This window comes from Camelina sativa, chromosome 19 (genome assembly GCF_000633955.1).
Source record: "Camelina sativa cultivar DH55 chromosome 19, Cs, whole genome shotgun sequence".
NCBI lineage: Eukaryota > Viridiplantae > Streptophyta > Magnoliopsida > Brassicales > Brassicaceae > Camelina > Camelina sativa.
The window spans coordinates 4631124-4644716 of record NC_025703.1 but is presented as its reverse complement, the minus strand read 5'-3'; the positions used below and the strand labels follow the sequence as shown (position 1 = coordinate 4644716).

The window sequence follows — 13593 nt, the reverse complement described above, 5'->3', positions numbered from 1 at the left end:
CGTTGAACAACAATGAAAACGTTCTAACTGTTGGATTAATATTTGATATTAATCCATTCCCAAGTAAAACTTAATCATCTAATGTTCTTCATTTCAAACCAGTATTTTGCATGTTTAGAACATCTGCATATTCATTAATTAATAGCTACCAAATTAGCGCGAGATAGAGGAAAACATGTTCAAATTATGAAGCTTGAGTGTTAAGAGAGTGGGGATCAAAGAGGCTTATGTATCTGCATTTTCACCAGCCAAGATTGTCATAATGAAATCAGAAAATTAGGACGAGATAATTGAAGAAAGGGTTGCCAGCTAGCTATATGCAAAACCAAAACTCAAAAACAGAGAAAATCATTAGAAATGAACCTGAATACTCTTCTTCCTGTTCACTCTCTACCATCTCTAACGCAATCAAGCAGAAAACTGAACCTGAGCTGATGCTGAAACCCTATACATAGATTCTAACTCCTCCAACTCCATTATCTTCTTTTTCACTTCATCAGCCTTATAAGGTCTCAGTGAGATTCTCACCGTCTTCAAACATTTTGAGTTTGCGAGGATGAAAGCCAGAAATTGTTTCTCTTCTCTACTTCCTCCAAAGCCTACCCACTTAAAGATCTCAACCTGAAACAACAAGCATCTCGGTACAGAACTCGGTTGGTTCCACGAAAGTGGGAAATGGCCCTGACTCTGAGAAGCAACAGAGAGGATTTATATATAAACACGTTTACTTTAAATTTGAAGTCCATCATCAAAATCAAAACTTGTTCGATGAAGAGGGAGGGGAGAGAGGTATATACTTACAGAGATGATCTTAAGAGCTTTTAGTTTAGGAGCTTTATGAAGCAAAAGCATAAGTGGTTCCAACCAATTGTCGAAACGATATGTCCGCAAAGTAAACTTTACCAGCCGAGAGAAGTTAATGGCACTAAAAACTGCGACCTGCAATTAATTGCATGAAACAGAACACAACATAAGTAAACCGCAGCAACGTGATCACAAACAAAGAGAAGTAAAGAGTCGAATGTTATCAAAATGGTTACCTTGATAGGACCCAAAGCAAGAAACGTGACAGAGGACAAAGATGTCAGAAACTCTTCATTCGGGTGAGAACAGGAGAGAACAACCGTGGCCACATTAAGGCGAGGCATATTCTTGATCAAGAAACCGTCTCGTAAACTGCCAGTAATGTAAAGGTAATTTAATCTTGGGCAATCTATAACCAAGCGCTTATCATTGTCAAAGAACGACCGATCCACATACTCTAACTTCTGTAAAGAAGGAACTTTCACACTGAACCTTGTCACATTGCAATGATTATCAAGGAAGACGTACAAATCTCTGAGAACAGGGCAACTCGATAAAAGCTTAACATGAGAATCTTGGTCTTTATACACCACAAATTTCAGAACCAGCGATTTAAGGGACGGGAGGCAAGCCGGGGAAGGAACATCAACGAGAAACTTGCCCGATAGACTCAATTTCACAAGCACTTTGCTGGTGTCAAGGCTCTTAGGCAAGCTGATCCTGGTAGGATCTACGGTTAGTAAAAAGTTAATCCCCAAAATCAGCTTTCGCACGCAACGGTCAACCGCGTTTAAAATCCACTTTCCGATATCGACATCAACCGGAAATTTTTGATCAAGTTGAAAACTAAATATTTCTAATGAAGGTGCCTTGTGGAGTTGCAATGACTTGTCAATGAAGTCCCAACCACATATCTCCGGGTAAAACTCCCCGCGTATGTTGCTATTTGTGTAGTCGAGTTTAGGGAGCATCGTCCAGAAAAAACGCCATCGTTTCGACAAAAAACATGGTGTTCACCGCATCTTTTATTGGGATTAAACACAGTATATATATGCACCAGCAAATCTTCAGGCAACGCACTGATCCTGTCCTTGCATCGACAACAAATCCGTGCTTCCGATGGCATCTCTGATGACAAGGTTTCTTTTTGTGGTGAGAACAACAAATCAGATTAACGAAACACTATGAGATCTGGTGAGCAAAGACCTTACTTAGACCCTTTTGCTTTTCGTTTCGTCAAAAGAAGAAAATTCCTAGTTTGATGTAGTAGAGGTTTCTTTGACAGCAAGATAAGTTTTTAAGGAATGACGTCACTGCTGCGTAAACATTGGGCTTTTGATATTGGGCTTCTTAGCCCATATTTTGCAAAATTAGTCACCACTCTATTTCGAGTATTGTCTCTGGCTGCCTTTAGCGGCGACTTCACTTTAGATTCTTCTAGGGTTTCCAGATTGTACCCTAGAGTAGCCTCCTATATATATATATTTACACACACGTTTTCAGCTGAACTCTCAAAGATTAGATTTGAGGGCGGTTATCGACCACAGAAGAGTAGTAACGATACGTCTGCGTCATCTCTGTGCTTCTTTGTCTACACTTTTGGAAAAAGTGATGACGCCATCGCCCTTTCCCAAATGTAGACAAAGCAATACCGTGATGACGTTATAGAGATTTTGTGATGTTACGAATGTTTTTGTATGTTCATCAGATGATCGGTTGGTATTTTTTTTTTTTTTTCTTGATTTTGATGATTGATGTTTGATTCTCACTTTAAAACCATAAATCTTGTTTTTTTTTTCTTTCCAGATCTTACTCTTTACGAGATCTTCTTAAGTCATAGATGCGTGTGATGATGGATCTAGAGTTCAAGAGTAGTTTTTTTTTTTGTTTTTTTTTTGTTTATTGGTGAATTTTGTTGTTCAGATACGTTTCAAAGAGAAAATATAACCAAAAAGATTTTAGACAACTAAATATCCCAAAGAACAAAGTTATGATATTGACGCACGGCACGGATCTAAACATGGCTGGCTGTACAGCCTGTACTCTACGACGATCGCATCTATACATAGTTTACACACAATTCGAAGGACAACATGTTCTAGTCTCTGTTTCTTATTAATCTATTTACTATTATTTGGAAAACACTAGTGATTATTTAGAAACGACATTGCTAATTCGGTTAGAAGCCCTGTTTCTTTTCTTTCTTCTATCCAACTCAAAAGACGATAAGCCAAGGCAAAGTAATTGTAATTTTCGAGGAAATTTATTCAAAGATAAGCTGAGCTCGAAAGCTTAATTGTAGTTAGATAAATCTACCAAAACTTAATCATTAGCTTTTGTCTATACAATTTATCATAGTTGGTCCTAAAAAAGAATTAATTATATAATTTATCAAAGGAGACGGTATGGTTATTCTTACGCTTGTAAATTTTGTTTTAACCTTCTCTTACTTACGAAATAAAAATAGTCGGACTAAAAAAAAAATTCAATTATTTCTTAATATCCGGAGATTAGTGTGGATTCAATCCGTGATCTTCTGATTGAGAAATAACAAAAAAAACAGTTCAGTCCACTCCATTGAAGATGACATGCAACCAAAATGATCTGGTAGGTTTATCATATTATCCAGTTTTTATTTAACAAAAGAATAATACGTACTAATGATAACATTATCCATAGTAGAAAGAAAACATCATTATCCAAAATAGAGAAAAGATTAATAAAAAAGAAGTATAGATGAACGAACAGGTGAAAGAGAAGAGAGGGTTCAGTAGTCGTCGCTTCTAATCAACTTCTACTTGTTCCACGAAAACAAGCAATTCGATCTAACGTGAAAGCAAGGATTCTCTGGGTTTTTGCCTCTTACTCCAAGCTAATCAATCCCCAAAGCAAACAAAAAACATTCTTTCTTATACTACCCCTTCACTCCTCCCTCTTCTTCTGTCTCTGATATATTATTATATCCTTCACCCACCATTCCTCTTGTCTCTCGTTTTGATCAAATCCATTGTCGTTGTTGATTCCCACAGGTTTGTTTTCCATTTCTCTTGTTGATCTCAATTCTGGGTTCTTCACTGTGCATTCTCAACTCTTTTAGTCATAAAGTTTAAAGCTTTGATAAGTAGAATCTGAAAAAAAAAAAAAAAAACGAACCTTTCCCTCTGAATTTGAGCATATTGAGTTTAGTTTTTGAAGCCAATTGTGATTTAATTTGTCTCTGAAGGTTTTGACTTTATGAGTTGAGATTGAGAAGCCACTCTTGATTTCTAGCAACGTTTGTGTTTTTCTAATTTAGCCCTCGTTTATGGCTTTGGTGTATTTCTTTTTTACTAGCTGTTACCTTCCTTTGAGGCTCTTTTAAATAATCAAACGGATTGAGTTGAATAAAGATTCAATGTTTCTGTAAATGTTGTAGGTTGTTGGTTTATTTGGATGTGGTGATGATGGATATGGAGTCTTGGAAGTTGCTCAGAAGTATTTGCATACTTTCTTTTCTCCTTGGCTCTTGCTTCGTCTATCAAAGCCTTCGTGTTGTTGATGCTCAAGAAGATCCTAAACCAGCCGTCACTTTGCAAGTTGATGCTTCTAACGGAGCTGGACGACCCATTCCTGAAACGCTATTTGGCATATTCTTCGAGGTTTGTTAATTTTTACAGCCTTCTATAGGTCTCTGCTATATACACAATGTGTTCGAATCAATCGAAAACTTTATATGTTCAAATCATTTACAGGAGATTAACCATGCTGGTGCTGGTGGATTATGGGCTGAACTTGTTAGCAACAGAGGTTCGTTTCTTCTTTTTTGGCTTATTACTTCTGAAAATCCATGGGAATCAATCATTGTTTCTTTTCTTTCTTTACATGATGGGAAAAAGGTGGTAGTAACTCTTTAAGCAAAAACTTTGGTTTCCAGGGTTTGAAGCTGGTGGGCAAAACATACCGTCTAATATATGGCCATGGTCCATTGTTGGTGATCATTCACCCATATATGTAGCTACAGACCGTTCATCATGCTTTGAACGGAATAAAATTGCATTGAGAATGGATGTGCTCTGTGATAGCCAAGGTTGTCCATCAGGAGGTGTTGGAGTTTATAACCCTGGTTACTGGGGCATGGTGAGTGATAATTGTGAAACTTTTACAGCTTGGGTTTCTGTTTCCCTCGGTGTCAAGAGTATGGGTAAATCTGTTTTTCATTTTTTAATCTTCTGTTAGAATATTCAAGAAGGAAAGAAGTACAAGGTGGCTCTTTATGTGCGTTCAACTGGTGATATCGATCTGTCTGTGTCGTTGACGAGCTCGAATGGATCACGGACTCTTGCTTCTGAAAAGATCACGTGAGAAACAATTTCAGACTCTTTAGTTAAGTCTAAATACGTTTTTGTTGTTGTTTCAATGTGCTTTAATTTGTTTCAATGCAGAGCTTCTGCTTCCGATGTTTCGAAATGGACTAAAAAAGAGGTTACTTTGGAGGCAAAAGGGACAGATCCTAGTGCAAGACTTCAGTTAACAACAACCAAGAAAGGGTCAATATGGATTGACCAAGTCTCAGCCATGCCAGTGGATACTTATAAGGTTCTTTTTCCTTCTTTCTGATTCCCTATAGAGCCTTAAGATGAGAGATTGCAGATAGAGAAAATATGGAAGAAACAAAATATTCATTCTTTTTAGTTGATTGCAGGGACATGGTTTCAGAAACGATCTTTTCCAAATGATGGTTGATATAAAACCCCGTTTCATCCGGTTCCCAGGTAATATTTAAGGCTAATAGTATTTTTTTTGCTTGTTCTGTCCAGATACGCACTTCCTAGTTCATTGTGGTAAAGAGCATGACTTAAGATGAAATAAGCTAAAGTTTATTCTTTACTCTGGATCTTTGTGAACGTAGGTGGTTGTTTTGTCGAGGGTGAATGGTTAAGTAATGCATTACGCTGGAAAGAAACCGTAGGACCTTGGGAAGAGAGACCGGGCCATTTTGGTGATGTTTGGAAGTATTGGACCGATGATGGCCTTGGCCACTATGAGTTCTTTCAAGTGAGACCTCTTTTTTTCTATTGACTCTATTTATATTTCACAAGCTCGATATCAAAGTTAAATGACATTCTTGTAGTTGGCAGAAGACATTGGTGCAGCCCCGATATGGGTGTTTAATAACGGTATTCTTTCATTGTCCGACTAGTCCCTCTTGTGTATTCCAAATCTGTCAACCTTAATTTTAACCTTTTTGCAGGGATAAGTCATAATGATGAAGTTGAAACTGCCAGTATCATGCCCTTTGTTCAAGTATGTTTACGAAACCTTCCTCTGTTTCTGTAGTGGACAAAAGCCTGAAAACCAAAACTGTTTGCCTCTTTTTTGTTTCAGGAAGCACTCGACGGTATTGAGTTTGCCCGAGGAGATGCTAATTCTACATGGGGATCTGTTCGAGCTAAAATGGGACGCCAAGGGCCTTTTGAACTGAAATACGTTGCCATTGGAAATGAAGATTGTGGAAAAACATACTACAGAGGTTTTGCAATTTTTCTATGATCACATTCACTTGAGACTTTTATTGAGCATCTTTGATACTAAATGAGATTACAACTTTGCAGGAAACTATATTGTGTTCTATGATGCTATAAAAAAAGCCTACCCAGATATCAAAATCATCTCCAACTGCGATGGTTCTTCTCATCCGCTCGACCACCCAGCTGATTACTATGACTTTCACGTAAAATTTCTTTCTGACCAGAACCTGTAATTGTTGTCTTGTGTTCTCTCTTTCGTCTCAAAAAGTGTTTTCCTTTTGTCACAGATTTACACTTCTGCTAGCAATTTGTTTTCCATGTATCATCAATTTGACCGCACTTCACGCAATGGTCCAAAGGTGAGATTATAACACAACTTAACTTCAAAAGAAAGAAAAGATGAAGCTTTCAGCATTATGCTCACTTTGTGATTTTTCTCTTGCAGGCTTTTGTCAGTGAATATGCTGTGACTGGAAAAGATGCTGGTACGGGAAGCCTTCTCGCCTCTCTTGGAGAAGCTGCGTTTCTCATTGGTCTTGAAAAGAATAGGTTTCCTTCAAACTTAGCTTTGAACGCAACTAAAAACATGGAATGAGTAAAACCATCTAATGCTTTCGTTGTTGCAGTGACGTTGTGGAAATGGCTAGCTATGCACCACTCTTTGTGAACACAAACGATAGACGGTATCTCTCACTTAGTTTCTACTGCTTTTTCTGTTCTTGTGTGTACTCGGGAAGCTAAGGCAACAATCTCAATTGGTTTCAGGTGGAACCCTGATGCAATAGTCTTCAATTCCTCTCATCTATATGGAACTCCTAGCTATTGGGTCCAACGGTTCTTTGCAGAGTCAAGTGGAGCAACTCTTCTCACTTCAACACTCAAGGGAAACTCCTCTTCTCTTGTCGCTTCCGCAATCTCGTGGAAAAACAATGGCAAAGATTACATACGCTTAAAGGTAAACCGAGAGAACTACCCGCAGAAAATTCAATCCTGAACTCTCATTCTGAGCCAAATAAAGAAAAGGAAAGATAGAAACTGTTTCGAAATCTGTTAACTTTGGATTCATATGCAGGCAGTAAACTTCGGAGCTACCTCAGTAAATATGAAAGTGTTGGTAACTGGATTGGACCCGAACGTGATGAAAGTTTCGGGATCAAAGAAGACAGTACTTACATCTACCAATGTGATGGATGAAAATTCCTTCTCACAGCCAGAGAAGGTATAAAGTCAAGAAACAGACAAATCATCATCATCACAAATCCCCTGTTCTTACTGCTTAAGCTCTAATTCTGACTCTTTTTTGCAGGTTGTGCCACATGAAAGCTTGCTAGAGATGGCAGAGGAGGATCTGACCGTTGTTCTCCCGCCACATTCCTTCTCTTCTTTCGATTTGTTGAAGGAATCTGCAAAGATAACAATGCCAATTTCTGATTCTTCTTCTCATCAGAAAACCACCACTCTCTGAAGAGTTAACGATGACAATAAATATAAATAATTTACTGTAAGTATTCGTAAATAAACTGTTGTTTATATTGTTGGTCATTTACCAATTTTAATTTAATGTTTTACAAATGCAATGCTCTGTCTTCTTTTATGTGTCACAATGAGGAATAACAGGGTGCAATCTGTGTATATTATATATATTTCCTTACCTCTTAATATAGAAATTATTTAAGGATGACTACTGAATGAATAATTGTTTTGTACTTTTGTTGGTTTCCAAATTAGCTTGAAAATTCTCGGATAATATGCCATATTTATTGTCTACCATATAGATACAGTTGAAATGATGCTTTAGTTTCTGCTCCTGTGGGGTTTAGCTATATATAACTAGGTTACGAATGATTGATTCTAATACACATACAACTCTGTACCAAACCCAGGTCAATTTAGTAACATCTGTAGATACATAGTATGGTAGTTGACTTCAACTACATGGTAGACGATCAACAAAGGCAAAGACCAAAAAAAAAAAAAAAAANAAGAGCATTGAGAAGAACACGAAGCAACCCTTACATCTACCTCTCATTCTGGAACCGGGGTCAGACTCGGAACATAGACATAGCTACAGGTTGACAGCTCACTGTATTCAGTGGATAGACTTCTACTAGTCTCAATTTGTTTCGTGACGACACCACTTTCATCAATCTCGTAAAAAGTGAAGACAGAAACCCAAGTATATTCTTCGTCTTCTTCTACAGTTTGCTCACACCATGCCATGATATTTCTGTGCTTGCCGATGGAGTATCCCGGACAAGTAAGGAACCGTAACCGCGGAAGAAGAGCAGGGCCAGGGTCAGGGCCAGTAGTGACACTGAAGTGACTGGCAAAGGAAACGACCTCATCACTCAACTTGTTTGTCATCCACACCTCAATGTCTCTTGTTCCCTCTCCATCTTGTGTTAAGAAAGAGAGTCTATCTCCATTGAAACATTCTAATCGGCTACAATCGTTCCAAAAGTCAGGACAATCGCATACGTCCTTGAATGTTTCCTCGGAGAAGTCAAAACATAGAACGAAATAACGTTCCTTCTTTAAAGCAAGCCAGTACATGTGGCCCTTGACAGACACACATTCCCATTTCATAACTATATCCCCATCAAACCCAGCATCAATACCTCTCCATGAATCAGACATGAATTCATAGATCTCATAGACTCTAGATTTATTACCAAGATTATAACCAAACCTCAAGATTTTGTAGTTGTGACGAGATGCATCGTCGTCGTATCCAACCCCGAAATAATCATGAACCCAGTAATCATCCGATGGTTCGATCCATTTGATTCTCCCCAAAAGCGGATTCCAAACTGCGAGACGCACGTAACCTCCTCGTCGTTCCCAGTCTTTACATATACAGAGCATGAGTCCATCACAATGAACCATCCAAGAAACCGGAAGTAGGTCATTAAACTCGTCGGGGATTGGTATTTCTGTCACGATTCCGGTCACCGGGTCCATGATTTGAACCGCAGGAGGTCTTTCTGTTACGATTCCGGTCACCGGGTCCATGATTTGACGCGCACGCTCATCATCGATTCTTAGGAATCGTTGGGAAGTGTGAATGTGATGATCAAGTTGCTTTTGCTTGAATCTTGCGTTGCTGCTGATGATTGCGTACCATTGCTTGCACGTCGTTTTGACACTGTTCAAAGATTCAGCCGGAGTTCTGCAAAGTATCTCTTCAACTAACTCAGACGGCAACGACGAAAAACGATTCGCGGGAGCCTGAGCCATGGGGACGTTTTGAAAGAAAGAAGAAGAAAAAGAGAGATGTGAGAGAGTATTGATTCTTGAAACTTGAAAGGTGATCAAATGGTTTCTTGTTTCCTTTTTCGTTTTTCTCAGTTAGTATTTATTGACTTGAAGCGCGAGGATTTTATCAGCAAGCAAATCGGTTCAACCGAACCAAACTTATTTAGTATGAAGGTGGGCTTAGTTCTTTCTTGGGCTTATTAAAGCAAAAGCCCACTACAATTCTTGTTTGCGTTCTCGATTTCGTATCCACCGCAAAAGAAACAAATGTGTGGGATGAACATAGACGCTTCCAGAAGAAGAAGAAGAAGAAGAAACGACTTTGAGATTTCGAAATTTTTGTATTTTGTCCCCAAAAAAATATATAAAGGGGTTCCATTTGAAATCTCTCTCTGTGTAGTCAAAAATTAGGGTTTATTTCAATCCAAAGGAAGACGATTTTCGAATTCTGTAGTACAAAATCGTGAAATTGTTATGTCGGCGTCGACGGTGTCTCTCACCGGTACTCCGACGGCGGTTGTTAAGCGGACGCCGGTTCTCGCCGGTGAGAAGAAATCTAGTTTTGATTTCCCGCCGAGCGAATCGCATGCCGCCAATGCGGCAATTGGAGAGTCGTCGAACAAGGATCTGATCCGCGCGGAGGCTGTCGCTGAGAGATCTAGCAGTTACAACGTAGGTCCGGTGACGAGGAAGTCAGGATCCACCGCGACGGGGGTTAATACGACGACCACCACCACGCAGCGTCGAACGCGTAAGGTTCAGGGGAATAAGACGAACAAGGCGCAGTGGAAGACAGTGGTTAGGGTATTCGCTAAGCAATTCGGGGCGCTTCTGTTAATCGTTGGGTTGATTCAATTGATTAGGAAATTGACTATGAAGGATACGTCTCTGTCTTCTTCGAATTTTCCGATTGAAACGGAGATGGTGTTATCGGAATTGGAGAGTCGTATCTCGGCCGTTGATGGTTTGGTAAAGACGACGACGAAGATGATGCAGGTTCAAGTCGAGTTTCTTGATAAGAAGATGGAAAGCGAATCAAGAGCGTTGAGGCAAACGATCGATTCAACGTCATCTGCGTTGCAGGGTGAGTTGAAGAAGGTAGAGTCTAGGACTGAGACATTAGAGGCTTCCGTAGATGAGTTCAATGCTAAACCTTTGGTGTCTAGAGAGGAGTTAGAGAGGGTTTACGAGGAATTGAAGAAGGGTAATAAGGTCCATGATTCTGCTGTTAACATTGATGAATTGAGGGCTTATGCTCGTGGGGTAGTGGAGAAAGAGATTGGAAAACATGCTGCTGATGGCCTTGGCAGAGTAGACTATGCGTTAGCGTCTGGTGGTGCTTTTGTAATGGGGCATTCGGACCCATATCTTGTTGGAAGTCGGGGTAATTGGTTTGGGACAAGCAGGCGAGGGGTTCATAAAAAAGCGGTTAAGATGTTAACTCCGAGTTTTGGGGAGCCTGGACAGTGTTTTCCTTTGAAAGGAAGCAATGGCTATGTCCAAATCAGGCTAAGAGCGCCGATAATACCAGAGGCCGTTACCTTGGAACATGTCTCTAAGGTAGTTCTTGCATCTCATACTATACTTTCACAGGGAAATCAGTTTCTATAGGTTGATTTTAGCCCTGAAGAAGGGTTTTTGATAAATGTTTTGGTATGAGATGCCATGTACGTCTAGTTTTGTGAATTTAGTTTTGTAGCTTGTGGGTTAGTTTACGGCGTAGCTGTGTAAAGATGCGTTAAAGAGGATCTTAGTTGCTTAACCTGTATTGATTTCCTTCCATCTTTGAGTAGAGTTTTTACCATATGTTCTTTTCTGCTACTCACTAGCTTTAGCAGTTCCTTTGAATAATATCAATATACAGTTGTGTTCTCGTGCTTTGTTCTGCGATATAGTGGTATGTACCAGTGGAGCTTGTGTACGTTTACAATGAGTGGAACTGTTATATGCACAGTATCATAAGGGTGTAGTCGCATTGCTTAGAGAGTGTAATTTGGTGGTCACACATTGCTTCCCATTGTAAACATTTGTCTGATCATTTTTTCATCTGAAGGCTAAAACCTTACACTGATTTTACGGTTATGCACCATGAAAACGAACAGGCTGTAGCGTTTGACAGATCAAGCGCCCCAAAGGATTGCCGAGTATCAGGATGGCTAGAAGACAAAGATATGGAGAGCGAGACAATGCTCCGTCTTACAGAATTCAGTTACGACTTAGACAGGTCCAACGCACAGACATTTGACATTACAGATTCTGGTTTCTCGGGACTTGTCAACGTTGTCAGGCTAGACTTCACATCCAACCATGGAAGCTCTTCACACACTTGCATCTACCGGTTCAGGGTTCATGGCCGTGAACTAGACTCGGTCTCTGCTGTTCATGCTTGATCTGAGGTCCACTTGAATCTTTTCTTCTCCTTGTAACATTCCCTCTCATAGATAACTCTCTTTTTTTTTTTTTGGTTTATTTAGTGGGAAAGCTTCTAGTCAGTTGTAATCAGAATTAACGTTTCTTCACGTTTTTTTTTTAGTTTTGTGGAGTAGGAAACACATCGATCTTAGTTTTAAATCTGTTTTAGTTCGGTTTATTTGGTTAGAATGTATCTGACCGAACTGAAACCAAATATCCCGAATTTAATTTGGCATTCGGTGTTGGTTATATATATCAATATAGTAGGTGTGTAAATGATGCCATTAGCAAAATATTTTTCCAATGGTTCCTACAAATTCTAGTAGAGGGTTCCTACAAAATATTTGTTAGTTTAAGAAATATTGATTTTGGGTTATGATGGTTATTGTCAAGGTCATTAATAGGAAGAGTGGGTAATATTAACTGGACTCCATAACTTGTAAGTGTGAATTGTGTGATAGATTAGACAGAGTGACGACTTCTTTTAGACTTACACGGTTCCACCGTCTTGGCTTTAGAGAGTGACGACTTCTTTTAGGCTTCACCATCTTGCCTTGTCTAAAAGCTCCCCGACACATCACATGCAAATCTACGGTCAAATCATATAATAAGGTGGAAACCCTTCTAATCAAGTCAACCCAGCTTGTTAACTTCTAAAATTGTAATAAAGTTAAATTAATCTCAACATGTTGTTCATGACTGATTAATGTTAATTCTTTTACAGTGTCAACTGGCATATCTAAATGGACTAAACAAAAAATTAAGCTCTAAAATACCCCAATTTCACGGTTAAATCACATGTAATAAAAACTCTTCTACTAACCAAGTCAACCCAAGTCCGGTCATCGTGACGGTGGACCACCAGCTGCAAAAAACAATTAGTTCTCTTTATTTGACCAAAAACGAAACTATACGTGTATATTAATTATTAGACCAACATGCAATTACATAATTCAGTTTCCCTCGAATCCATGCATTCATTAAATATCACAACCCTCCTCGTAGAGTATATATATATTGGCTATACAGATCCACAAAAACAGATACCATAAATACATACAAGATAAAACAAGATGAAAATGCAAACACTACACTTCTCTTCTTCTCTCTTGTTAATGTCTGTTAGTTTCCTCTCATTGGCTTTGCTAATCTCAACACAAGACCCTCCTTCACAGTCACCTTCTCTGTCCCCGTCACTGTCACCTTCACAGCCTCCGTCACGCCCACCTACTTTGCCCCCGTCACAGTCACAGTCGTCTTCTCAGGCTTGTAAGTCAACTCCATACCCTAAGCTATGCCGTTCGATCCTCAACGCTGTCAAGTCATCACCGTCGGATCCATACAGTTACGGCAAGTTCACGATAAAACAATGCCTCAAGCAAGCAAGCCGTCTCTCCAAAGCCATCACAGGATACGCAAGGCGAGTGAGAAGCAAACCAGGCTCCTCCACGCCCGAGGAAATAGGTGCGGTGGCGGACTGCGGCGAGTTATCGGAGCTGAGTGTGAACTACCTCGAAACCGTCACGACGGAGCTCAAGTCCGCGCAGGTGATGACCGCAGCTCTTGTGGAGCATGTGAACAGTCTTCTCAGTGGTGTGGTGACGAATCAGGAGAC

The 13593-nt window shown here is 39.6% G+C and overlaps 4 protein-coding genes, 1 long non-coding RNA gene and 1 pseudogene across 7 annotated transcripts in view; 4 read left to right on the top strand and 2 right to left on the bottom strand.

Annotated features, from left to right (window-relative positions):
* On the bottom strand, positions 223 to 1805 carry LOC104767426 (annotated as a pseudogene).
* Positions 2298 to 2770, top strand: LOC104764790. Its single transcript, XR_763783.1, has 2 exons — positions 2298 to 2519; positions 2611 to 2770. It is a non-coding gene; the product is annotated as an uncharacterized LOC104764790 (long non-coding RNA).
* On the top strand, positions 3497 to 8292 carry LOC104764788 (alpha-L-arabinofuranosidase 1). Of its 3 annotated transcripts, XM_010488387.2 has the most exons (19): positions 3497 to 3833; positions 4220 to 4442; positions 4536 to 4590; positions 4718 to 4920; positions 5020 to 5141; positions 5226 to 5379; positions 5486 to 5555; positions 5693 to 5838; positions 5915 to 5960; positions 6035 to 6087; positions 6169 to 6313; positions 6396 to 6514; positions 6599 to 6670; positions 6757 to 6860; positions 6938 to 6994; positions 7077 to 7266; positions 7384 to 7530; positions 7618 to 7812; positions 8195 to 8292. In XM_010488387.2, exons 2-18 carry the CDS (start codon positions 4245 to 4247, stop codon positions 7774 to 7776), a joined length of 2040 nt encoding a protein of 679 aa, XP_010486689.1. In that variant the 5' UTR covers positions 3497 to 3833; positions 4220 to 4244; the 3' UTR covers positions 7777 to 7812; positions 8195 to 8292. The 3 variants fall into 3 exon arrangements, with proteins under 3 accessions (XP_010486689.1, XP_010486688.1, XP_019096894.1); XM_010488386.2 differs by lacking the exon at positions 8195 to 8292 and having other exon boundaries at positions 7618 to 7962; XM_019241349.1 differs by lacking the exons at positions 3497 to 3833; positions 8195 to 8292 and having other exon boundaries at positions 7618 to 7992.
* LOC104764789 (F-box protein At3g08750-like) lies at positions 8303 to 9610 on the bottom strand. Its single transcript, XM_010488388.2, has one exon. The coding sequence runs from the start codon at positions 9546 to 9548 to the stop codon at positions 8337 to 8339; it is 1212 nt and encodes a 403-aa protein (XP_010486690.1). The 5' UTR covers positions 9549 to 9610; the 3' UTR covers positions 8303 to 8336.
* Positions 9700 to 12262, top strand: LOC104764787 (protein SAD1/UNC-84 domain protein 2-like). The gene is made up of 2 exons (XM_010488385.2): positions 9700 to 11126; positions 11669 to 12262. Exons 1-2 carry the CDS (start codon positions 10041 to 10043, stop codon positions 11954 to 11956), a joined length of 1374 nt encoding a protein of 457 aa, XP_010486687.1. The 5' UTR covers positions 9700 to 10040; the 3' UTR covers positions 11957 to 12262.
* LOC104767425 (probable pectinesterase/pectinesterase inhibitor 25) overlaps positions 12927 to 13593 on the top strand; it is a 7731-nt gene continuing 7064 nt past the window's right edge. The window contains exon 1 of the mRNA XM_010491453.2: positions 12927 to 13591. Coding sequence (XP_010489755.1) covers positions 13052 to 13591 — 540 coding nt within the window. The 5' untranslated portion in view covers positions 12927 to 13051. The remainder of the gene's footprint in view (positions 13592 to 13593) is intronic.

Coding starts and splice junctions, on each gene's coding strand:
- LOC104764787 (XM_010488385.2), top strand. CDS start 10,041: ATGTCGGCGTCGACGGTGTCTCTCACCGGTACTCCGACGGCGGTTGTT. Junction 11,127..11,668: donor CCTTGGAACATGTCTCTAAG/GTAGTTCTTGCA, acceptor GAAAACGAACAG/GCTGTAGCGTTTGACAGATC.
- LOC104764788 (XM_010488387.2), top strand. CDS start 4,245: ATGATGGATATGGAGTCTTGGAAGTTGCTCAGAAGTATTTGCATACTT. Junction 5,961..6,034: donor GATATGGGTGTTTAATAACG/GTATTCTTTCAT, acceptor ACCTTTTTGCAG/GGATAAGTCATAATGATGAA. Junction 6,314..6,395: donor TGGAAAAACATACTACAGAG/GTTTTGCAATTT, acceptor ACAACTTTGCAG/GAAACTATATTGTGTTCTAT.
- LOC104764789 (XM_010488388.2), bottom strand. CDS start 9,548: ATGGCTCAGGCTCCCGCGAATCGTTTTTCGTCGTTGCCGTCTGAGTTA.